The 22,265-nt window shown below is 35.4% G+C and overlaps 1 protein-coding gene across 1 annotated transcript; it reads right to left on the bottom strand.

Moving 5' to 3' along the window:
- Positions 1-828: 828 nt before the first annotated feature.
- LOC143391157 (NXPE family member 1-like) lies at positions 829-22,004 on the bottom strand. The gene is made up of 5 exons (XM_076843747.2): positions 21,906-22,004; positions 8,082-8,815; positions 5,701-5,762; positions 1,805-2,017; positions 829-1,364 (listed from the first exon to the last, which is right to left on the bottom strand). The coding sequence occupies exons 1-5, from the start codon at positions 22,002-22,004 to the stop codon at positions 829-831; spliced, it is 1,644 nt and encodes a 547-aa protein (XP_076699862.2).
- Positions 22,005-22,265: the final 261 nt, after the last annotated feature.

Raw genomic sequence — 22,265 nt, 5'->3', positions numbered from 1 at the left:
CTGTTATCTGACTTGGTAAGGAATGTTTGTTGTGCTTCACTCAGGAAGTGATGAAGCTTGTAGTTTTCTGTTAGATCAATTTTCTCATTATGGGAATTTTCTTCTATTTCTAGTTTGTACTAGTTTTCCTCTGAACCTTAGAGGTATTTTTGATGAATTCTACCATTTTTTTTTGTTTTAAATCAGGCCTCATTAAAGTAGGCCCAGGGCCAAATATGTCCGCCACATTTTTGGGGTTTTGTGATTTAAAAATTGTTTTTGCATGTTTAAAAATATTTGCAGGGGGATCAAAAGAAGAATACTATTTCTGATGTGTGTCAATTATATGAAATACAATTTCCTTGTTCATTTGTAAAGTTTTATTAAAATGTAACACAATCATTTTACATGTTGTCTGTGACTGCTTTTGCACTACAGTGCAGAATGGAGCAGTTCTGACAGAGGCAGGATAGCCTGCAGATTCCAAAATATTTACAATCTATACCTTTACAGAGAAAATTAGGTGACTGTTTTAGAACATCATGATAATTATATGTTTATTACTCTTGTGTTCAGCCATGATTAACAGAAAGCATAACCCAACCATGCCTAAAATATAAAAATACTTATTATTACACACAGACTAGCTCCAGGAATGGTATGATCATTCTTCACATCTCACTCTCTTCGCTTTGCATCTCATCTTCATTCTCTTTGTCTTTAATTGTCCCAGAAATAATCCCATGGACATCCTTTTAAATTTGATTTTCTTAATACCTTAAATGAATAAAACTTTGTTGACACAAAGGATGTAAAAATTTGTTATTACATATTTTGTATATTTATGCTTTAGCAAATGTAGTTTAAGAACATGTTAATCTGAGTTCGAATCACATGATCAGGTGGGTGGAGATTATTGGTGCCATATGCAATGGTCATGTCCCAGGCATCAATGACACCTACATTGAGATCTTTGAAAATGTCATTCAGGGTAAGATACTGAATGTAACCATGGAAGTCTCCAAACCTCTCTGTTTCTACGTGCATCTCCCTGATATTTTCTGTCTTAATGATCACTTTAGTGTCTGGGCTTCTTAGGAATAGTCGTTCAATAGCTTTTCGAACACTGATGGCCCTGCGAATGAAAACGTCAATGGGGAAAGGTCTGAAGTGTTGGCCAAAGGTTATGACAATGGCTGTGTTTTTATCCCCTGATAGCTGGTCAATTTCCCGAGGGATATAACCTTCATCTGTCACGGAATAGGTACTATAAGTGACAAAAGGATAGCCATGTTTTTTCCATTGAATTTGAGTATGTCTTTCAGCATCCAGAAGCAAATGTTTCTTAAAAGGTCCAGTTCCATGAAGATCAAAAAATTTCAGTGCTGATTAAAATAACAAACAAACAGATTTTAACTAAAAAGTAATATTAGTGCATGTTAAAAGAACGTTCACAGTATCATTTATAATACCTACTGGAAATATTTTTATCGGAAGCATTCTAACTTCTAGAGTAAATTACCAATTCACATGTGTGAAATGTCAGTTAAAATATGAAGTTTTTGTTGGAATTTATCAGGAGGAATAACTTTTCTTATGAAACATTGAATAAAATAGATTTCAAATCAAGACTCAACTCTAGAAAGCTAAATGAAATCATAAGAAAACTAGTTCAAATGAGAAGAGATGGAGACCTCATTGAAAGTACTTTATGATCAGCCTGAATTTCCAAAAGAATATAAAGTAAGTACATACTTTTTACAGCTTTGGAATATAAAGTAAGTACATACTTTTTACAGCTTTGGAATATAAAGTAAGTACATACTTTTTGCAACTCTGGGTAAGTAGTGGATCCACTGACGCAGTGTGGAGTCTCCCAGCAGGTAAATGAGTTTTCCTTTCAGGCAGTCATTGATCTTGTTTGTATCTAGTTGAATCTGGTTACAAAATGTTGTTATCCACCTTCCTTGTAATGTGTATCCACCAGGGACTGGAATCTTCATTCCAATTTGGCATTTCTCTGTGCTCTTTTCACTCTCTGGTATCAGAGATCTGGTGGTGAGTGTTGTTAGTGGCATGTGTTAAACACCAGCCTCCTTTCTTGGGCCTTCCCTTTCCTGATCTCTTACTCCTGTGTCTTTTGTCACTTACTAGGGGTATTTCTTGATCACTAGCTTTGTTTTAATAATTGCTCTCATTCCTCTGAGAGATATTTGAGTCATGCTGACTCCTCCCTGTTCATTTTCTTCCATCTGTGATCATTAGCTAAGTCTCTATGTCCTTTCCTTTCTTTGCCATTCCTCTGATTTTGTGGTGATTTAATTCTGTTCTCTAATCTGAATGCTGTTACTGAATTCCAAGTTCCTATCTTCATTATTGAATCATTTTTATTTGTTCCATCAATGAAGGAACTGTGAAGTTTGCAGTGTTTAAAAAATGGCTTAAGGGGCTGGGGATGTGGCTCAAGTGGTAGCACGCTCGCCTGGCATGCATGGCGCACTGGGTTCGATCCTCAGCACTACATAAAAAATAAAATAAAGATGTTGTGTCCACTGAAAACTAAAAAATAAATATAAAAAATGGCTTAAAATATAACATGTACACATATTGAAAACTGAAACATTATGAAATACTTACCTCAACTTATTTTTTTTTTAAATAGGATATGCAACCATCCATGGTAAGGGTGATTTGCAGCATTCCACAGAAACCAATATTCTGAGATATTGCAGCCTGTTTTTATAGAACTGCAGCCTCTCTCATGCTGTGCCTTCTAAGGTATCCCATGTGGCAGAGCACCAACTCTGCCATGCTATAACGAAGGTCCTCAGATGTCTGACATCATGTTTCCTTACCATTCTCTATGCTGCTGCACCACTGCTGAGCCATTGCCTCATATATTAGTTTTATTTGTTGTTGTTTTTTTTTTTTTTTTAATTTTTTGAAGAATGACTTTTTGAGCCTTTGCATGCTAGGTTAGCACTCTACCACTTAGCTTCATTTTATTGACAATTCATCTAGTAGGAAGGACACACATTGTTAGGAGGGCAAGTTGGTTTGCCTTTGAAGTCATTACCTACAAATTTCCCATATCATTTCTATTCATATTCCTAGAAAAAAAATAATGTGGCCATAAGTAGCCACAGGAAAGGTGGCCAGGGCTTCAGTTAAACTACTGGTTTCACTTCTAAAGAGAGAGAAGGGAATGGGTAGCAGGGAATTACCAGCAGCCTCTGCTTAACCTTCTTTTCTTAGCTCCTCATAGATTTTGTAGTCTCTGGTTGCCTGGGTCTAGAAGACAGTACTTTCTTACATGTCAGTACTGTAAAGTTGGCCCTCTGTATCCATAGGATCTGTATCTATGGGTTCAACCTACCATGAATGGAAAATATCCAGGAAATTTGTTTTTAATTTTATTAAACACATGCAGATTTTTCTTTCCATTTCTCTAAACAATATAGCATAGCATCTATTTACATGACATTTATATAGTATTAGGTAATACAAGTATTTTGGAAATGATTTAAAGTGTATGGGAGGTTGTTGTAATTCATTTCAAATACCATGCCATTATATATAAGGGGTAAGTTTCTTGGCATCAAATGTGGTGTCCCTGGTGGTTCCTACAGACAAACTCCCTTGAATATTAAGGGAAAATTGTATTTGTAATTCGAGGACAAAGTAGCAACATGGTTCTGATGGCAGATTTAGAAAATGCTCCTGGAATAGCTCTTAAATCCTGGTGATTTTTCTTGCCCACGGGAGTTTTCCTAATGTAATTATCATGTTGGAATTTTACTGTGATATGGTTGGTCTTATAGGAGGCTTAATAACACTACATCATGGATGCTTGCATATCATAAGCCTAGAAACTCAACACCCACTATTACCAAGTATTCCCTATCCCAGTAATGTACTGGCATATTCGAGATGAGAGCCTTTGAGCTTATTATTGAAAAGCATATCTTGTGTAATATTTACATGTCAGAATTTATTTCATTATGAATATTATTACGTAATTTTATTTTAGAATAGGCTCGATATTTTGAGCAATATGTGGTTAATTTTGCTCACCTTTTTGATTAGAGATTGTAATAGGCAGGCTGTGGTCCCTCAATACATTCAAGTCCTAATTCCTCAAATCTGTGAATATGTTGCCTTCCATGGCAGAAAGGATTTTCCATATTCACTAAGTGTATAGATTCTGAGAGGGGACAGTTCTCAGTTATCTGGGGGAAGGGGTCCAGTCTAATTAACTGGCTCTCCAAATTGAAAGAGGGAGGCAGGAGGTAGGCCAGAAACTTGTAACTTGAGTAATTGACCCACTATTGTGGCTTTGATAAGAAGATGGGGTTACAAAGAAAAAAGGGCACCTTTAGAAGCCAAAAAGGCAGATCTCCAGAAAAAAATACAGGTTTGCTCTACCTTAACTAGCTTTGTGAAACCGATATTGGGCTTTGGAAGAATAACACTAAGAGAAAAGTTCTTCTTATTGGAAGCCACTTTGTTTTAGCAGCAAGAAGAAACTAATGCAGAGAAAATTGACATTCTTCCAATATGAATTCACCCCATTCAGAAATAGCATACTTTCTTCCATGTATAAATTTTATGTTCCTTAGCACCATTTTAAATTCTCTTTGTGTATTTCATACTCATTTTGCTCACTTGTCCACTCTCTTCTTCAGTTGACCTCTGGAGTTTTCAAAAGTCTACCAAATAAACATGAAATCTTCAGCATGCTACTTGAAAACTTCCATCCGCCCATATGCTTACCACACTGGCCTACTGAACAGGGTCCAGAGAATTTTGCTCATGAAAAGAGTTATCAGATAAAAAAAGGTTACCACATTAAAGAATCCAGGAGAGAGAATTAAATCACTTCTAGCATGGAAGGCTTTTCTAATGTATGTGTCATTCAATCTTTTCTTTATCTCAATGTATACGTACATAGGTAATTAGAAGTTACTCAAATTATTTACTTAAATCTGACAACCCTACCATGATCTTTAGGTGGTTTCTCTTTCAGCTCATTCTCTGACTACAGATATTCTTCAGGGCTTACTCATATATTGACTTTAACATAATAACTTCTTCTGTATTTTGCTTTCTTCACAGAGTTGGTAGATTGAATTTATTTTGATCACAAACTTAACATATTAATTTTTCTCAATTGATTCAAAATACCTCATATCTATTAGACCCTCAGTAAAAAATTGATGAAGAAATGAATTAATATTAGAAATAAATCATGAGTTGTCAAGTTTACCATAACAGGCTTTATATACAATTATTTAAAGTTAATGTATAAATAAGCATAAATATTATTTGTTCACATGTAACATTGCTTTGTATTTGCCGTTGAAACAATTAATAAGATGGAAACTTCATATGAAATTGCTAAGTGCACCAACTAAAAGCTGGAGGTTATACCAACAGAGATGAGGAAACCAAAGCCAGAGTGCTCCTGCTCTGAAGCCATGAGTACCCATCACAGACATTTGCACAGCACCTCAGACTCTAGGAGATGAATGTAGGATACTAATACTTTCTCCTTTACATTAAATCAAATGAAATCTACTATAAACAAAGTTTGAACTAATTTCCTTGAATTGATTTCTTCTATAAAGTCCAAATAGGCTGAGATCAGCATTAACACTGATTAATTTTTCTCTTCATAAAATTCATGACATATATACCTTCCACAGAAGAAAGCAGACTTACTGTTACAATGGGAGACATCAATATTTTTAAGGTCTTTCATCATTTCAATTCCCACTTTGGACCTTCAAAAAATAAGACCATGGATTACCCTGTGGTGTATTCACATAGCACAGGACACAAGTTTACCTCATTGTAAGTGAAGGATAATTTTATTTTTAATAATTGAAAACTATTATTTTTATTATATGTTTTAGATATACTGGGTATTATACATGAATTAGGATTTTGGAAGGCTTTCTATCCTAGGAAGAGTACCTGAAGTCCAGGGCAGCTCTTCTTATCTGCCAAATGTAATAGTGTGTGCTAGAATCTTAGATTCACATTTATCAAATATGAAAGTTCTCTATCCTCTTTTATATCAGTTATTCACATTCATATAATATTTTTCATGAGTTATTATGAGCCTCTAGTTCACCAACCTAAGTTTAATCCCACCTAATTTCTTCAACCCACCCTCCAGAGCACCCTTTCCAATTGGAAATACAACTGAATTATTGTTTAAAGCCCTTAATTGTGTCCATGTCACTTACCTAAGGAGTCCTGAATTCTTGTCATGGCACCTAGACCCCTTATCACAGAATCCCTGCTTCTCCCTTTAGGCATGTTTCCTACTGGTTACCTTTAATTTTTCCTGCATATGTGTTGAAGATCATGTGAAGAAAGGTAATGTATTTGTATGTATGCACTATTGTGCCCTAAACATCCATCAATGTGACTAGCAGAAAGTAATGGTTAACCTGATGCATGAATAAATAAATGAACATTCTATTTGTACACTGAATTTCTTTCTTCTTCTTGATGAAAGACCTCTGAATCTTCCTATTTAATCCCCACTGCTTATCTCCTATGCATATGTGTGTGTAAATGGAGGCAGGCAGGAAGGGCTCAAGGAAGGATAAAGGCTCAGGTGCCTAGTATAACAGATATACAATAGATATAAATGGTACCCTGTTTTATGCTATGGATGTCCCTTTAGATCTAATCCCATGAAAGGGTAGGTGATCCTTAGTGGCATTTAGGCATAAGGATGGTTAATGGGGAGAAAGATATTTGGTGATTTGCATCATTGGAAACAAAAAGGAAGAAAAAGAAAACCAACTGTGCTTTTATTTGTTCAGAAGTAAGCCATGCACTATAGATCAGGATATCTGCATAAGCATCTGGATAAGTGCATTAGCATATGGAATGTGTCTTGTGTTTCCATGTTCTATGTTTACTCTTCTTCTAACCAAATATTTTTGAAAGTACAAGGAAAAAATTCTAAACTTGAGTTTGAAAACTGCTATGAAATGAATTGCTCAGAATCTAGCATTTCACTATAAAAGATGGAGAGAAAATAAGTATCCATGGGGTAGAATAGATTTTGGCATAGTGGAAAGTGAAAAGGAAGTGGACTGAGGCTTATGGAAAATTATCACATGAACAAAAGATTCTGGGACTGATAAGGTCTCAGGACTTGGCTCATAGTTCTGTTTTTTGTGATGACAATTTTCTTTTACAAATACCCAAAGAAGCCCATGAAAGAACCCTGATATTTCATTCTAAGCATGAATTGTTTTGTTTCCATCTCACTGGAGAACAAGAAGACCAGTGAATGAGCATCTGTTTGTAGGGGAGATAGGCATGGTGTGTCTGCAGCCAAGACTGATAGGAGAAACGTGTGTGCACCAAGGTTAGAGGAGGATGTTCAATGAGGGCTTCCAGGCACTGATAGGTAACAGTGGCAGAGGTAGAGGGACTCCTCCATGCTGAGTAGTGTGCAATGATGCATTTCTGATTTTGAGGTCCACTAGAGATGACCCATAGGAGTTGGCCTTTTAGAAATATTGTTCAGGCTGCAGTGTAGAGTGGGTTCAAGGAGGGTGTGATTGATGATGGGAGAGAGACCAGGTAGGAAGCATTACAATCATGTAGATGAGGTAACGGTGGTCTCAACTAGGACAGCAGCACAGGGCATGGAGAGGAAAGAACAATAAAGATATTTAAGAGGCACAATCTGTGGAACACAATATGGGCTGGAAAGTTGCATGACATTATCATATATGTATAAGGAATTTTTTTCTTGAGTGGAATATCTATGAACACATAGCAAAATAGTTTTTCAGGGAGTGTATTTTGTGAAACGTATGTGTACAGTAACAATCCCAATTGATACAGAGATGTATAGGCATGTATATTATTGAATTCTTCCTGTGTAACCATCTTTGTTTGACTATATCAAAATGCAAACTGTGGTGTAGAGTCATGAACATGGGGTGCCATGAAAATATCACTTCACATATATGACCATAACCTTGGATGCAGGAAGCATCTGAAACATTAAGATCAGCAATGTAGCTCTGCTTACCAGCATCTCTCATTGTATTGAAAAGTATACTCACTTATGGAAAAGGCTTTTTTCCTTGACAGAAAGATAAGAAATTTCTCGGTTCCTGGTGGTCACATGAGTCAGGGCCTCACAGGGCATGTGTTGAGGCTTCTTGCAGTAGAAGGCTTCCTGGTCTCTCCCATACAGGTAGGTGCACAGTTCAGAGTTAGAGTTTAGGGTCAGGCCACATTCAGTGAAGACTTGGGAGGTGCCATTAACAAATTTACCTTTGAAAATAATTTTATCATAGCCTTGGTTCCTTGCCCTCCAGAGAGCCGACACCCCTTCACTGGGGTGGATGAGCAGGAGAGACAGGGAGACCTGGCCCTCCCAGAACAGAGTGAAGCTGATAAGGTAGGTGCCATTGTGGAAGTCTGTCACCTTTCCTGAGGCACCTGCCTTCAGGGCTGGGGAGGACATCCTGGCCCTGAGGAAGTCCCCTCCGTACTCCTTCCTGTGTCCCAGGTGGTCCCTGGCCTCCAGCAGGATGTCCAGCTGGTCCCCCCTGCAGTATGTGTCTCTAGGGTTGAGGAGGGTGGCTGTGCTGTGTGTGGCACTGGTGGTGGTGTCCTCATGGGTGAAGGGTCTGGGCGGGATCAGCTGGTTTAGTGTTTCCAGGATCTTCCTTATTTTCAGCTCAGTCTCTGTTGGTAACTTTACAGGGCTCATTTTTATTTCAGAACATGAAGAGTTTGTGGAGATGTTCCAGTGATGTAAACTGATGGGTACATTTATAGCAGACCAAAGCTGAAATGATAACAAACAGGACATACTATTCAACAAACCTGTTTCCAATAATTTTTACTTATAATGAATATGTGCTCACCTATTTTCATCATGTTATTTAAACTTTTTGAAAATTCTGCATAAAATAAAACTGTTTATATTTTTACTTTAATGTTTTAATGTTGAGCAATTATAAAGAAAAATATTAAATCTTAGATTTATAGCTTAAGTAATGAGTAAAAAAATGATGCTGGTTTACTTGTTATTCCTTTTTAAATATTCCTTACTCTCATAGCTCATTTCTGTTTAGTTCCTCCTCAATATAATCTTACCCATGTTTAACTATGTTTTCCTCCCCACCTTATCATGGTTCAAGCTGCCATCATTTATCTCCTGGATTTTTTACTTTCTTGTTGGGGTGAAGATGTTCTCAGTTTTCATGAGGACAGCACTTCTTTTTCTCCATTTAATTTTCTCCATTGTATCTAAGTCAGTCCTTATAAAGCAAAACTCTACTCCCATTTAGCCCCTTTAATGTCTTCTCATGATTCTTGGAGCTAACAGCCAGTTTCAACAGGGCTTTATGCTTTGGCCTGACTTTTCATACCAAGTTGTCCCACTTCCTCCTATGTTCTCCATTTTGACAAGACTAACTGGTTTTATTTTAGGAGGTTATCTTCCTTTCTTGTATGTCTTGTGCTTTACTAATACTTTTTCCTCTTCCTGCATTGGTGGCTACCTCTTTCTTTTCCCCAAACCACCTAAACATCTATTAACTTCTCATTTAAGAATCCCCACAACCTTAGTTGTCACTGGACAGTGTTCTAAAGGTGCTCAAATTCAGTGGTTTCTGAATCTTGTTGATAATCAGAAGCAAATGCCAAGCTTTTCTCAAAACATGGATTCTCAAGCTGCAGTCCAGGTCAACTGAACCATAGTCACTAAATGTGCAATCCTGGAGGATGTGATTTTCAAATACTTCACAGACATCCTGTGTTCAGATAAGATTGAGAACACTGGTTATAGAACAGTGATTTTCAACCACCTCACATGTAAGAACATCTGTAGATCTTAAAACAGTGCAAAAAAAAAAAAAAACTTGTCTGACTCTTCTGTGGCACATCCTCAATCAGTAAATCTCTGGTGTAAAATGTAAACCAAAATAGACTGGAAACCAAGAAATGAGATATAACCAAATAAAGATGAAAGGAACCTAAGTTCAATCTTTGAGAAATCTTAGAGAATTGAGAAATCTAAGCCAAGAAAGAAATAGAGACAAATATAAAAATCTAAAAGAGAATACTTTCATGTATGTTTGTATATTATGAAAACATAAAAAAGACCTTAGTACACACACTATGAGATAAATGGGATAGAAAATAACGATAGTATATAAAATACTAATAACAATATAACCATGATGAAAACTTTTTTTCCATTTTGCCTTCATCCTAAGTAATTGAATAATTTTTATTTGTGAGTACAAGTATTATTAAGTTGCATAATGTGGAAACAATTTATACTATGTCGTGACCCCTTGCCCGCAAGGAAGACGCAACTCAGGAATCTTCTTTCAGCAGTTTATTCAGGCCCTTGATATTTCTTCTAATTCCTTCCTGGTCAGATGCCCCTCCCAGCCTTAATAAAGCATCCCAAGCCCCAATGCAAAGCTGCCACGTGGAACTTTCTCACAGGGTGCTGAGAAACCATGCACCAACTCTCCCAAACAAGGAGTTGTTTGTTACAGACCACAGTGGAGCCAGCGCCATCTTGCAATGGCGACCATAATCTGCAGAAACGGCTCACCACAATACTAAATCTTTTTTTTTAGAGAGAGAGAATTTTTTAATATTTATTTTTTAGTTTTCGGCGGACACAACATCTCTGTTTGTATGTGGTGCTGAGGATCGAACCTGGGCTGCACACATGCCCACTAAATCTTGATAAGTGCAATATAGAAAAAGGAGAAGTTTTCACTCATAACATGGTTTTAAAATTCTCTCTCCCTTCAGAGATGTATATATTTATATAAATATATATAAATACATAGTTTAGAGGTGTGTGTGTGTGTGTGTGTGTGTGTGTGTGTTTGTGTGTGTGTGTGTATTTGTCATGATTGCTTATGGATTGATTCAGATGGACCTTGAGAGAAAAATCTTTCAGTGTAGTTTATATCTTAATGGATTAAAGACAAATCTTGTGATTTTTTTCCTTGTTTTCAAACTTACTTGATGGAAATTACAATGATAAAGAAGCATTCACTATATTTTAAAATTTATTTAACCCCAATTCTTAATAAGTACAAATAAATAAAATTCAAAGTCAAAAGAAGGCAAGAACATTGGCTAGCATCAACTGAATTAATGTTCAACATGTTAGAGGTCCAGAACAATAAAATCCAACCAACCAACCAATCAACCAACCAATTACAAAAAGACCTTGAGGTTTTGAGAATTGTAAGTCTTACTGATGATATTTTAGAATCATGTCTTTGTTTTGTTCTATATAGATGTGATTGTCTACAACAAAAACTTGAGTTAGAAAATTACTGGCAATAAGATATCAGGTAGGAACTGAAAGCAAAATAAAATTATAGTATCATTAAGCACTTATCTATGCCAGTAGTAATTAGTATTAAATGAAAACAGAGATAAGTTTGGATTTGAGGGAGGCATTTTGAAAACTCTTTTAATACTATTTTACAACACCTGAATGAATACAAAGCTTTTCAGCTTTGAATGTAACAGGGCATAATGTAAACTTGATATTTCTCCTTAAATATAATTTGAAAACTCTTTCAAATTTTATTCTCAGGAGGATTATCTTGAGAGAGACCAAAGCTGTTTACTTGATTCCAGAATTTTGTGGAAGATAGTAGTCTATAAGTAGCTAGGAACTATTTAGAACATACTAACTGTAGCATAAACAAATTTGTAGTAACAAATTTTATCATGTCCAAATAATATAAAAAAACAAAGAGAATAGAGTCCCCTAGAAATTGATCTCCTTATATATGGCAGTGCATTATGTTAGTGATGAAATCATGAATAATAAAATTACATTTAGTAATTTGTACTAGAAAATTGTTTACTATATTAAAAACAACTCCTGATGATTTCTGTCCCAGGCTGCGTACTAAAGGTCTAAATGAATGAAAGACCTAAATAGGAATATCATAACTCACAAATGCATCATAAAGAAATTTAGAATTTCTCTCTGATTTGAAATTAGAAAGTATGTCATAAATAAGACTGCAAGTTTCAAAGTATAAGAAAACAGTGTTTAACTATTAAATTACTTCAAAATGACAATTCTTATAAAGGACATCATGGACAAATCTAACAGACAAAATGAGATAAATTATATGCATCATCTAAACCCAGAAATTATTCCCTAGACTATAAAAGTTATTACTAAAAAGAATAATGTATATATGTAATATAATAACAATAATCTAATGTCATAATAATATAATATAAAAATATAATTATATGTATTACATTTGCATAATATATATATGGTCCCAATATAAAAATCAACAAAGTATATATTGAAAATATTTATGACAATGTTGATCACATTATTAGGTATATTAGGAAAGCAATGGACACAGTTCATTTATGGGAATTAAAAAGTTACATTTTATATATTTATATAATGGAATATATAAACCCTCATGAACTAGATTTCCATAGAGCAACATGATTAGATTTCAGAGGAAATTTTGAATAAAAACTTTACATAAATTAAACACACACCACACAGTATCCCATCACTATGTATCTCTCCAAGACACACATATACCTATATATATATATGCATTGAGTAAGAACTGGAATACTCTGAGGAATAAATAATGTGAATATGTGCTTGTGGGAAAAGGGGAATGAGAGTATGAGTGGAGAATAAATAGATAAAAAGCCATAAATCATAAAATATTTCTTCATATATGGCTGATTAGCTTCAATAACAATGATCAACTCTGAGCAAAATACTGAAAAAACTCCCTCCAGGCTAAAAGAGTGTAGCTTTTGAGGGGAAGCTGAAGCCTGGAAGAATGAGCCATCAGGAAAAATCTCCTGTTTTAATGATGTTAATTTGACAGCAGTTGGAAGACAAAGATGGAATAATTAAAATCAGTAGAACCAGCACACCCCCTTAATCAACCATAGTTACTGGAAGAAAGGGGAAATCCTAGACCATAAGAACTTTATTCAAATTTCTAGCTAAGTACCTCACAGAAGTCGCTCAGCATCAAGACTCACAAAAGGAGAAGATAACTTCTCAGTGAGGTTGCAATTAATGTTAGAGACGTCAAAATCAACTCCAGACATGCCATTTTATACACAAGTTAACTGATATTAGGGCTACTGCTAGCTACCCCTCCCTCTAACAGGAGCTGGACAGTGACCATGACACTTCAAGATTCCACTGTAGAGGCACTGCTGCTGAGGAATTATTATACACTAGCCAAACAACAGAGAATCTCTCCCAACACAAGATCTTATCCCATATGAGCCTAAACATAGCTTGAAATTATTGAAATGGGGAGACAATTACCAGGCTCCAAAGAGGAATAATCAGAGTGGAACTGCAGCCCCCCCCCACCCCCACACCAACATCTACACATGTTTCAAAAACAGAAATCTTAGAGTTTTAAAAAAATTCTTATAAGAACCTCTGTATAAAACAGGAAGGGGAAACCATCTTAATTGATGTGCAAGTCCAGGACCTCGGAAAGGATGAGGACACAGGCAAACAAATCTCCCCTTAAATCTCAGAACCCTCCAACAAAGGATCCCACTGAGACAAGAGTGGATGAAATTCCAGAGAAAGGTTGTAAAAAACTGATTATTAAAATATTAGATTAACTTAAAGAAGATCTAAGGAATGAATTAACAGATCAAATGCAGGAGATGAAAGACTGTTCAAATAAAGAAATGGAAATATTGAAAAGAATCCAGCCAGGACTCCTAGCAATAAAAGACACAATGAATCAAATGAAAAAAATTCATTTTAAAAACATCACCAGCAGATTACATTGTACAGAAAATAGAACTTCAGGGCTGGGGTTGTGGCTCAGTGGCAGAGTGTTTGCCTAGCATGCGTGAGAAACTGGGTTCAATCCTTACCACCACATAAATGTAAAATAAAGATATTGTGTCTACCTAAAACTAAAAAAAAATATTAAAAAAGAAAATAGAACTTTAAGATAGAACCCCAGGTTTTGAAGACAGGATACATGGATTTGAGTACATGGAATACAAAAAAGGGGAAAAAAAGTAGTAGAACATGATCATATACAGGAATTCTGGGACAACATTAAGAGACCAAACCTGATAACCACTGGGATAGAAGAGAACCTGGAGATATAAGCTAAAGGCATTAAGAACATTTTCAATGCTATAGTTATAAAAAAGTTTTCCCATCAGAAATGAGATAGATATTCACATACAGGAGGAAAACAGAATTTCCTATAGACCTAACCAGAAGAGAAGTTCTTCAAAACATATTTTAATCAAAATGCCTAACAGAAAATAAGGAAAGAATGTTAAAAATGGAAGAGAAAACATCAGGTCAATTTAGAGACAAACCAATAAAGTTCACTTCTGATTTCTCAATCCAGACCCTAAAACCAAGTAGGGGCTAGAATGAGATATTCCAAGCTGTAAAAGAAAACAACCGCCTTCCACATTTATTATACCCAACAAAGCTTAGTTTCAAAATTGAAGGGGAAATAAAAACCTTTTGATAATAAGAATAGAGAAAAAGAATTTATCACCACCAAACCAGCACTCCAAAGAATACTCAAAGATAAACTGCACCCAGAGGAACTAAAAAACAAATCCCAAAGCTCCCAAATAGAGGCAGATCAATAAAAGGCCAATCTACTATACAAGAATCAAGACAGTATTAACTATAGCAAAAATAAAAATGGCAGAAAGCCCCACACACATATCCACATTAACTCTGAATGTTAATGGTCTTTACTCACCAATGAAAAGACGAAGGTTACGAGAATGGATCAAAACCAAAATCCAACTCTATGCTACATTAAAAAAAAAAAAAAAAGATTCATCTTTGTAGGCAAAGACCCACAGGCTGAAGGTAAAGAGTGGAAAAAAATATTCCATGCAAACAGACCCTGAAAACAAGAAGAAGTAGATATTCCCAAAGCATGTTTCAAGCAAATACTGATCAGAGAAGGCAAAGAAATTTGCTACATTTGTAAAGGGAACAATCCAAAAAGAAGATATAATGATACTAAATGTTTATGCTCCAAATGTCAGCACACTTATTTTCATAAAAAAGTTAATCCATGACATTAAATCTCAGAGAGATCCCAACACAATAATATTGGGTGATTTCAACACATCATTATCACCAATAGGTCATAACAACATAAAATCAATAAAGATATTTCCAACCGAAACGATGCAATAAATTAAGTGAACCTAAAAGACATCTATGGGATATTTTATCCCCAAACAGCTAAATTCAACTTTTCATAAATTCCTAGAACATTTTCCAAATTAGACCATATTCTAGGTCACAATGTTAATGTTAACAAATATAAAAAACAATTAATATGATCCCATGTATCCTATCAGATCATAATGGAATAAAACTACAAATCAACAGCCAAAAAAAAACAACAATATAAGCTCATGGAGAATGAAAACTAGTCTTTTTTCATGATTTTTATTGGCTAATAGTTGTTATACATAACATTAGGTTTCATTTTGACATAATTATAAATGAAAGGAATATAATTTGATCCAATTCAGTTGCCAGGACTGACACTTACCCTACCTCTCCTCCCTCCCCTTGTTTCTTTTTCTCTATTCTACTGATAAGCTTATTTCCATTTTTAAAAACAGTGTCTTATGGATATCCATAATGGTGAGTTTCACTGTAGTATATTCATATATGTACATTGGAAAATTAGTTTCTCTTATCCCATTCCTCCTCTGTCCTCCAATCCCCTACTTCTATTCCCCTGGTCTTTTATTTTGACAGCATATTTCCATGGTTTATTTTCTGTCTTTCTTCAGCCTGCCTTTTTTAGACCAGTTTCTGCATATAAAAGGAAACATTCCACCTTTTACTTTCTGGGTCTGAGTCATTTCACTTAGCATTATAGTCTCCAGTTTCAGTCCAGCTAATAACATAATTTCTTTTTTATGACTAAATAAAAATACTCCATTGTTTATAAATACCACATTTGCTTTATCCATTCATCCATTGAAAAGCAGTTAGGTTGGTTCCATAATTTGGATTTTGTGAACTGTGCTTATATAAACATTGATGTGGCTGCCATCTTATAGTATACTGATTTTAAATCTTTTGGAAATATACCAAGGAGTGGGATAGCCTGGTCATATGCTCTTAAATGAAGAATGGATCAAAGGAGAGATAAGAGAAGAATTCAAGAAACTTTTAGAAATGAATGAGACAGAAAACAACATATCAAAATCTCTTTTTTAGATTTGTTTTAATTAGTTAACATGACAGTAGAATGCACTTATATACTTTGATGTATCATACATAGATGGGATATAATTTCTCATTTTTCTTAGTATACATATTATAGAATCACATTGGTCATACAGTCACATACATACATACAGTAATAATGTCTGTTTAATTCTACTATTTTTCTTATCTCCACATCCCCTGCCTTCCCCTCCTTTCACTTCCCTCTACCTAATCTAAGGTAAGGTTATTACTTTTTTTTGCATTACAATTCTTAATACACATAAATACCATACCTTTTATATTTCTGTTTGTATATAAAGTATGTTGACCCCCAATTCAGGTCTTCATACATGTACTGTGTATAATGATGTCCATCACATTCTACCATTCTTATTAATCCCCTGCCCTGTCCCTTTCCCTCCCACCCCACTTCCATATCTAGAATTCATCTCTTCCTCCCATACGCTCCCTCCCAATCCCACTATAAGTCAACCTCCCTACAGTCAATCAATAAATATATGAAAAAATACTCATCATCTCTAGCAATAAGAGAAATGGAAATCAAAACTACTCTAAGATATCATTTCACTTCAGTCAGCATGGCAGCTATTATGAAGACAAACAACAATAGTGTTGGTGAAGATGTGGGGAAAAGGTACACTCATACATTGCTGGTGGGACTGCAAATTGTTGCAGCCAATTTGGAAAGCAGTATGGAGATTCCTTGAAAAACTGGGTATGGAACCACCATTTGACTTAGCTGTTTCTCCCCTCAGACTATACCCAAAGGACTTAAAAACAGCATACTACAGAGACACAGCCACATCAATGTTTATAGCAGCACAATTCACAATAGCTAAACTATGGAGCCAACCTAGATGCCCTTCAGTGGATGAATGGATAAAAATAAATGTGGTATATATACACAATAGAATTTTACTCAGTATAAAAGCATTTCTAAGAGAAAAATTTATAGCAGAACACCTACATTAAAAAATACATCCCAAATAAATAATATGCACCACCTCAAGAACTTAGAAGAACTAAGTTCAAAATCAGCAGAAGACAGAAAATAATTAAGATCAGAACTGAAATTAATGACATTGGGAATTAAGAAAATACATAGGATCAATGCAATTTAGAGTTGGTTCTTTGAAAAGATAAGTAAGCTTGATAAGCCCCTCCCCAAAGTGATGAAAAGAATGAGAGAAAAGACCCAAATCAATAAAATTAGAGGTGAAAAAGGATATATCACCATAGACCTTCTGAAATCCAGAGGAAATCAGAATCTGTTTTGAAGAGCTGGGGAAGATGGCAGAAACAGCTAGACAGTGAGTCCCAATCTCCTCAACACAGAAAGGAAGCAATGAAGGAAAAGCAGAACTGATAGGTGGGTGACAAAATAAATGTTCTAAGACTCAGTATTACATAAAATGAGCACTGGAGATAGTGGAAGATAGGTTCTCTGAGTAGATAACAAAGTCTGAGTGGTTAACCCACCTGAACTTAGGGTGAGAAGGGGAGGGGAACAGACATTCTCTTTGGCTCATCAACTTAAAAACTGTTGGAAAGACAGACAAAATTTAAAATGCAATGGCTTCAGAAGGCTCCTTAAAACAGCACATACAGCTTAAAACCAAATCATGAAAAGAAAGCTGGGTGGGGGGTCTGCAACGATCTTGTGGAGTCCTCAGCCAAACAGTCACCCTCTTAAATCAGCATGGAGTCTCCCCACACCAAGACAGCTGCAAATGAAACCAGAAGAAAGTCCCCTAAAGTGGGACCTCTGAAGAATTTTACCAGAAAAAAACTTCTAGAAGGACTACTACTAGTGGTAAAACGCTGAAACCCACACCGCCACCCTCTCCCCATGAACAAGGTGAATGAGCAGGCTGGTAAGGATCTATGCTGAGGAAGCGCCAAGCCCTGCTGATCCTCTGTGACAAGGGAAGGATAAAATCTCTTCACCCTGTCCACTTGCTCACTCAACTCAGAGACAACAGTAAAGCAGGTTTGGCCCCAAAGGAAAGCAGATTCACCATGCCCTGACTACTTTCACTGGGGGTATGCACCATGGGAAAACTAGGGGCAGTCCCCAGGATCACAAGGCCATAGAAGAGGGAAGCTGCCTGAACAGCCAGTGACATAGAGACCCACTGGGGAATTGCCAGAGGGTACCTGGCAGAAAGAGGCCCATACCAGCTTTAACAGGTGTATGTCCTGAACAGTGATCACAACTGGCAAATGACAGGGCGTTGTTCGGAAACTTGCAGGACCTTGTATCAGACTTAGTAAACAGAATCAGTACCCACCATTCATAGCCTGAGATAATGGAAACTAGAGTCCAGGTGAACAACTAGAGACACTTTGAAGGGTTATAGAAAATTATATTCCTACAAGACAGCTTCCCAAGAAAAATGGAGGAATAGTGTGGCTCAGGAGAAGGGAGAGAAATTAGCCAAACATTAATCCTCTCCCAGTACATCCTTTCCCAGTAACAATGGGCCCTGAGGGAAAAAGCAAACATTCATCCCTTCCTAGGTTCATCCCCAGCATCTCCACCAAAAGCAAACATTTACCCCTTCCCAACCACAGTGGGTCCTGAAAGAGGGACACAATTACTGGACCCTGGATTTTTACTCTTTTCCATTGCTGGTAAGTGTTGGAAGGAGAAAAGCAAGTAGTGAAGCTCTAGGTAACAATGGGACCCAGAGGAAGGAAGACAAGCAATGAACACTGAGTTGTCAGCTTTTCAGAGTGACAGTGAGTTTCAAACGTCACTTAATATTTAATATTAATTAAAATATTAATACAACAATCCTGAGGAGTAAAGCAGGATCCACAGTTCCACAATATAACAGTTACAATTCCAGTATACAATTAAAAATTACTCAGCATAAAAGACCAGAAACATGCAATATTTCTCACAGGAGGTGAAAATTGATGGAAACAAACACTGAGAAAAGATGTTAGAATGATCAGACAAGGTGTCGGAAACAGCCATTATAACTATGCCAAATGAGTTAATGAAGCAAAAGATAAGATGTATTAGCAATATTGTAGAACTATTTTATTTTACTGTATTTTATTTTTGGTACCAGGGATTGAACTCAGGGGCACTTGACCACTGAGCCACATCCCAAACTCCATTTTGTATTTTATTTAGAGACTAAGTTGCTTAGCACCTCACTATTGCTGAGACTGGCTTTGAACTCAGGATCCTCCTGTCTCAGCCTCCTGAGCCACTGGGATTACAGGCATGTGCCAGCGCGCCCAGCAGAAAGAGAACTATTTTAAAAGAAACAAATGAATTTTACAACAGAACCAAACAATATCTAAATAAAATCAATATCTAAATAAAATATACCTTTTAGTTTTAAACCATCACCCTTCTCTTAATGTTTTTGTGTTATATCAGTTTTATGTTTCTTTACTATTATTTTCTGACCTTATAGATATTTACTAATTTTGGAGTCTGTTTGATTTATAAGTTTCTGAAATAGGTATAATAAATTATTTACTATGGCTGTGACATATCAAATTTAACTTGTAACTCTGATTGTTCTCATTTATGTATGTAAGTATTTTGCTAGGTTCATGCAAATGTATAATGATTTTATTTTCTTTTGTAGATTTTTCCTTGTGTAGCATAGCATTTTATTGTTGTGTTTTTTTCTTAAATTTCTATTTTCTTTACTTATTAATATTTTAAGCTAAAATTCACTGGAGTAAAATATTTAAGGAATGCAAAAAGAGAAATATGAGGCAGGAATTTTAAAATAAGACAAATTGACTTTTGAGATAAATATCATAGACAAATTCTTTTGAACATGTTAGTACTAGGAGAATATTTTTTTCTGAATCCTTCAAAAGAAACTATTAAATCAGACTGAAATTTAAACAATGAGAATGAGCAGAAAGTTTGATGTGTTTGTGGTAAGAACTAAATATGTATTAGCTTACAGGAATAATTCTAATTGATGCTTATAAGGAATGGAATATGTACATGATGGATGGCTATACTCTGAGAGTATAGATGCAATATCACTATAAAAATGGTTGGACAGTAGAGAAAGAGGTGAAAAGTAGTATTTGTTTATTAATTACCATATAGTAGTAACTGAAGTAAAAGGATATTACTTCAAATCACTTAGCACAAATTTGTTAGAAAACACTCAACAAAAAGAAATTTACATATTCCACCCATAAGTTGTTCTGTAGCACAAAAGCTAATATTTTACTTAAAGGGTAACAGTAGAGGCTTTGCCTCCAAATAAGGCATAAAACAAACTGCTTACATTCTACTACTATTTAACATTGGGCTGGAGGTATTTGCTAATGTGACTGTACAAGGAAAATCAAATAAGTCATTGGAACTGGAAAAGAAGAGGTAAAATTGTCTTTTCTTTTTCAGATGATATGGATATATGGAAAACCTCAAAGTACAGGTGGAAGAATAACTGCAGATGATAGAAGGACTTAGCAAAAAGTTAGGCTAAGTACATTTAATGTATAAGAATCAGTAGCTTTTACATATTTACACAAAATCAGAAAGAGTATCAAATGTGAAACAAATGATCTGGTATGGTTGCAAAATGACAGCAAGATATTTAGTTACACATTTTATATTTATATTACATGAAGAAAACTCAGGAAACAAAATTGAGTGACTGAAAGGGGAAGTATGTTATTAGACAGAAAACATCATGAAGCTATTTTTTTCTTGTAAAGTTAATTTATATATTCAATGAAATAAAAATATCCTGAGTATTTTCTGGACAAGACAGGTCAATTAGAAAGTTCACCTGAAAATAAAATTAAATAAGAAAGAAGAGCCAGGAAAATTGGGGAATAAGATATCAGGGATGGTGTGTGTGGGGGGGAGGGTGAGCACTATTAGATATTATTAAATTTTGCTTCTAAAATCTCTATAAGCTCAATGTGTAAAAAAGCAGTGGAACAGAATAAAGAATCAAAATAGAGTTTATTATATACAGAAATTTTGTATGCTGTAGAGGCTGCATTCAATATCAGTGAGGGCATACATGAAATTTTTCTAAGAGGAATAGAATAACTAGATAGCCATAGTTAAAAGCAAAATTAGGTCAATATCACATACAACTTTACAGCAAATTTCAAGTGAATCAAATATCTACATTTTACAAAACAAAAACATGAGAAAAATGGGTAATTTCCTATATAATCTTTTAGTGGAAAATCTTCTGATTATAAATTACTAGAAATGACAGGGTACACTGTTTTACTAAAAAAATAACGTTTGCATAAAGCATAAATCATAGACAAATTTTTTAAAAGTGGCAAATTGGAACTAAGTAGTCAAGAAATATATGCACCTGATTTGGTGACAAGTACTCACTGAGTGATAGGGAAGGTTATGACCTTCACAAGGGCCATTTTGGGGGCATATAAGAGGTAGAATCTGATTAGATTGCATTGAGGATGAATGAGAAATGAGAAAATTGAGACAATGTCCCTCTGAAATGAGGTAGAGAAGGAGAGAAGAAATCTGAGTTAGAGTGGGAGGGTAGGGGAAGGATTGACTGTGGTAAGTGCTCAATTGATGGAGTCACAGGTGAAGGTTTCAAACCAAACTAGAGAAAATTGTTCATACCTTTGTGAAGTTTTGAGAAATTGTAGAAGTTATCCAGGCGAAGACTAAAAGAGATGCCAATACCAACAGCACTTTCTGAAGCATTATATTTGAGGACATGATGAGAGTCCTAGGAAGACAACACATGAGACAGAATCATATAAAAAGTGAGTTCATCTGTACACATTGTTTAATTTTTCAACAGCAATTTGCCCCTGAGACGTTTTTCCCCCTTGCTAAACCACTTTCTTTCTCTCTCTTAACCAGCTCACACCTCCAACTCCTTTGCCCACCTGTTGGCTGTTTCTTATCCATATTTTATTTAGGATTGTTACTTTCTCCCTCTATGACCCTGAAATAGGAAGCAGATGTCCCTCTTAC

This window comes from Callospermophilus lateralis, chromosome 2, assembly GCF_048772815.1.
Source record: "Callospermophilus lateralis isolate mCalLat2 chromosome 2, mCalLat2.hap1, whole genome shotgun sequence".
Taxonomy (NCBI): Eukaryota; Metazoa; Chordata; class Mammalia; order Rodentia; family Sciuridae; genus Callospermophilus; species Callospermophilus lateralis.
The sequence above is the reverse complement of the archived record's forward strand: the minus strand, read 5'-3'. Positions and strand labels throughout refer to the sequence as shown.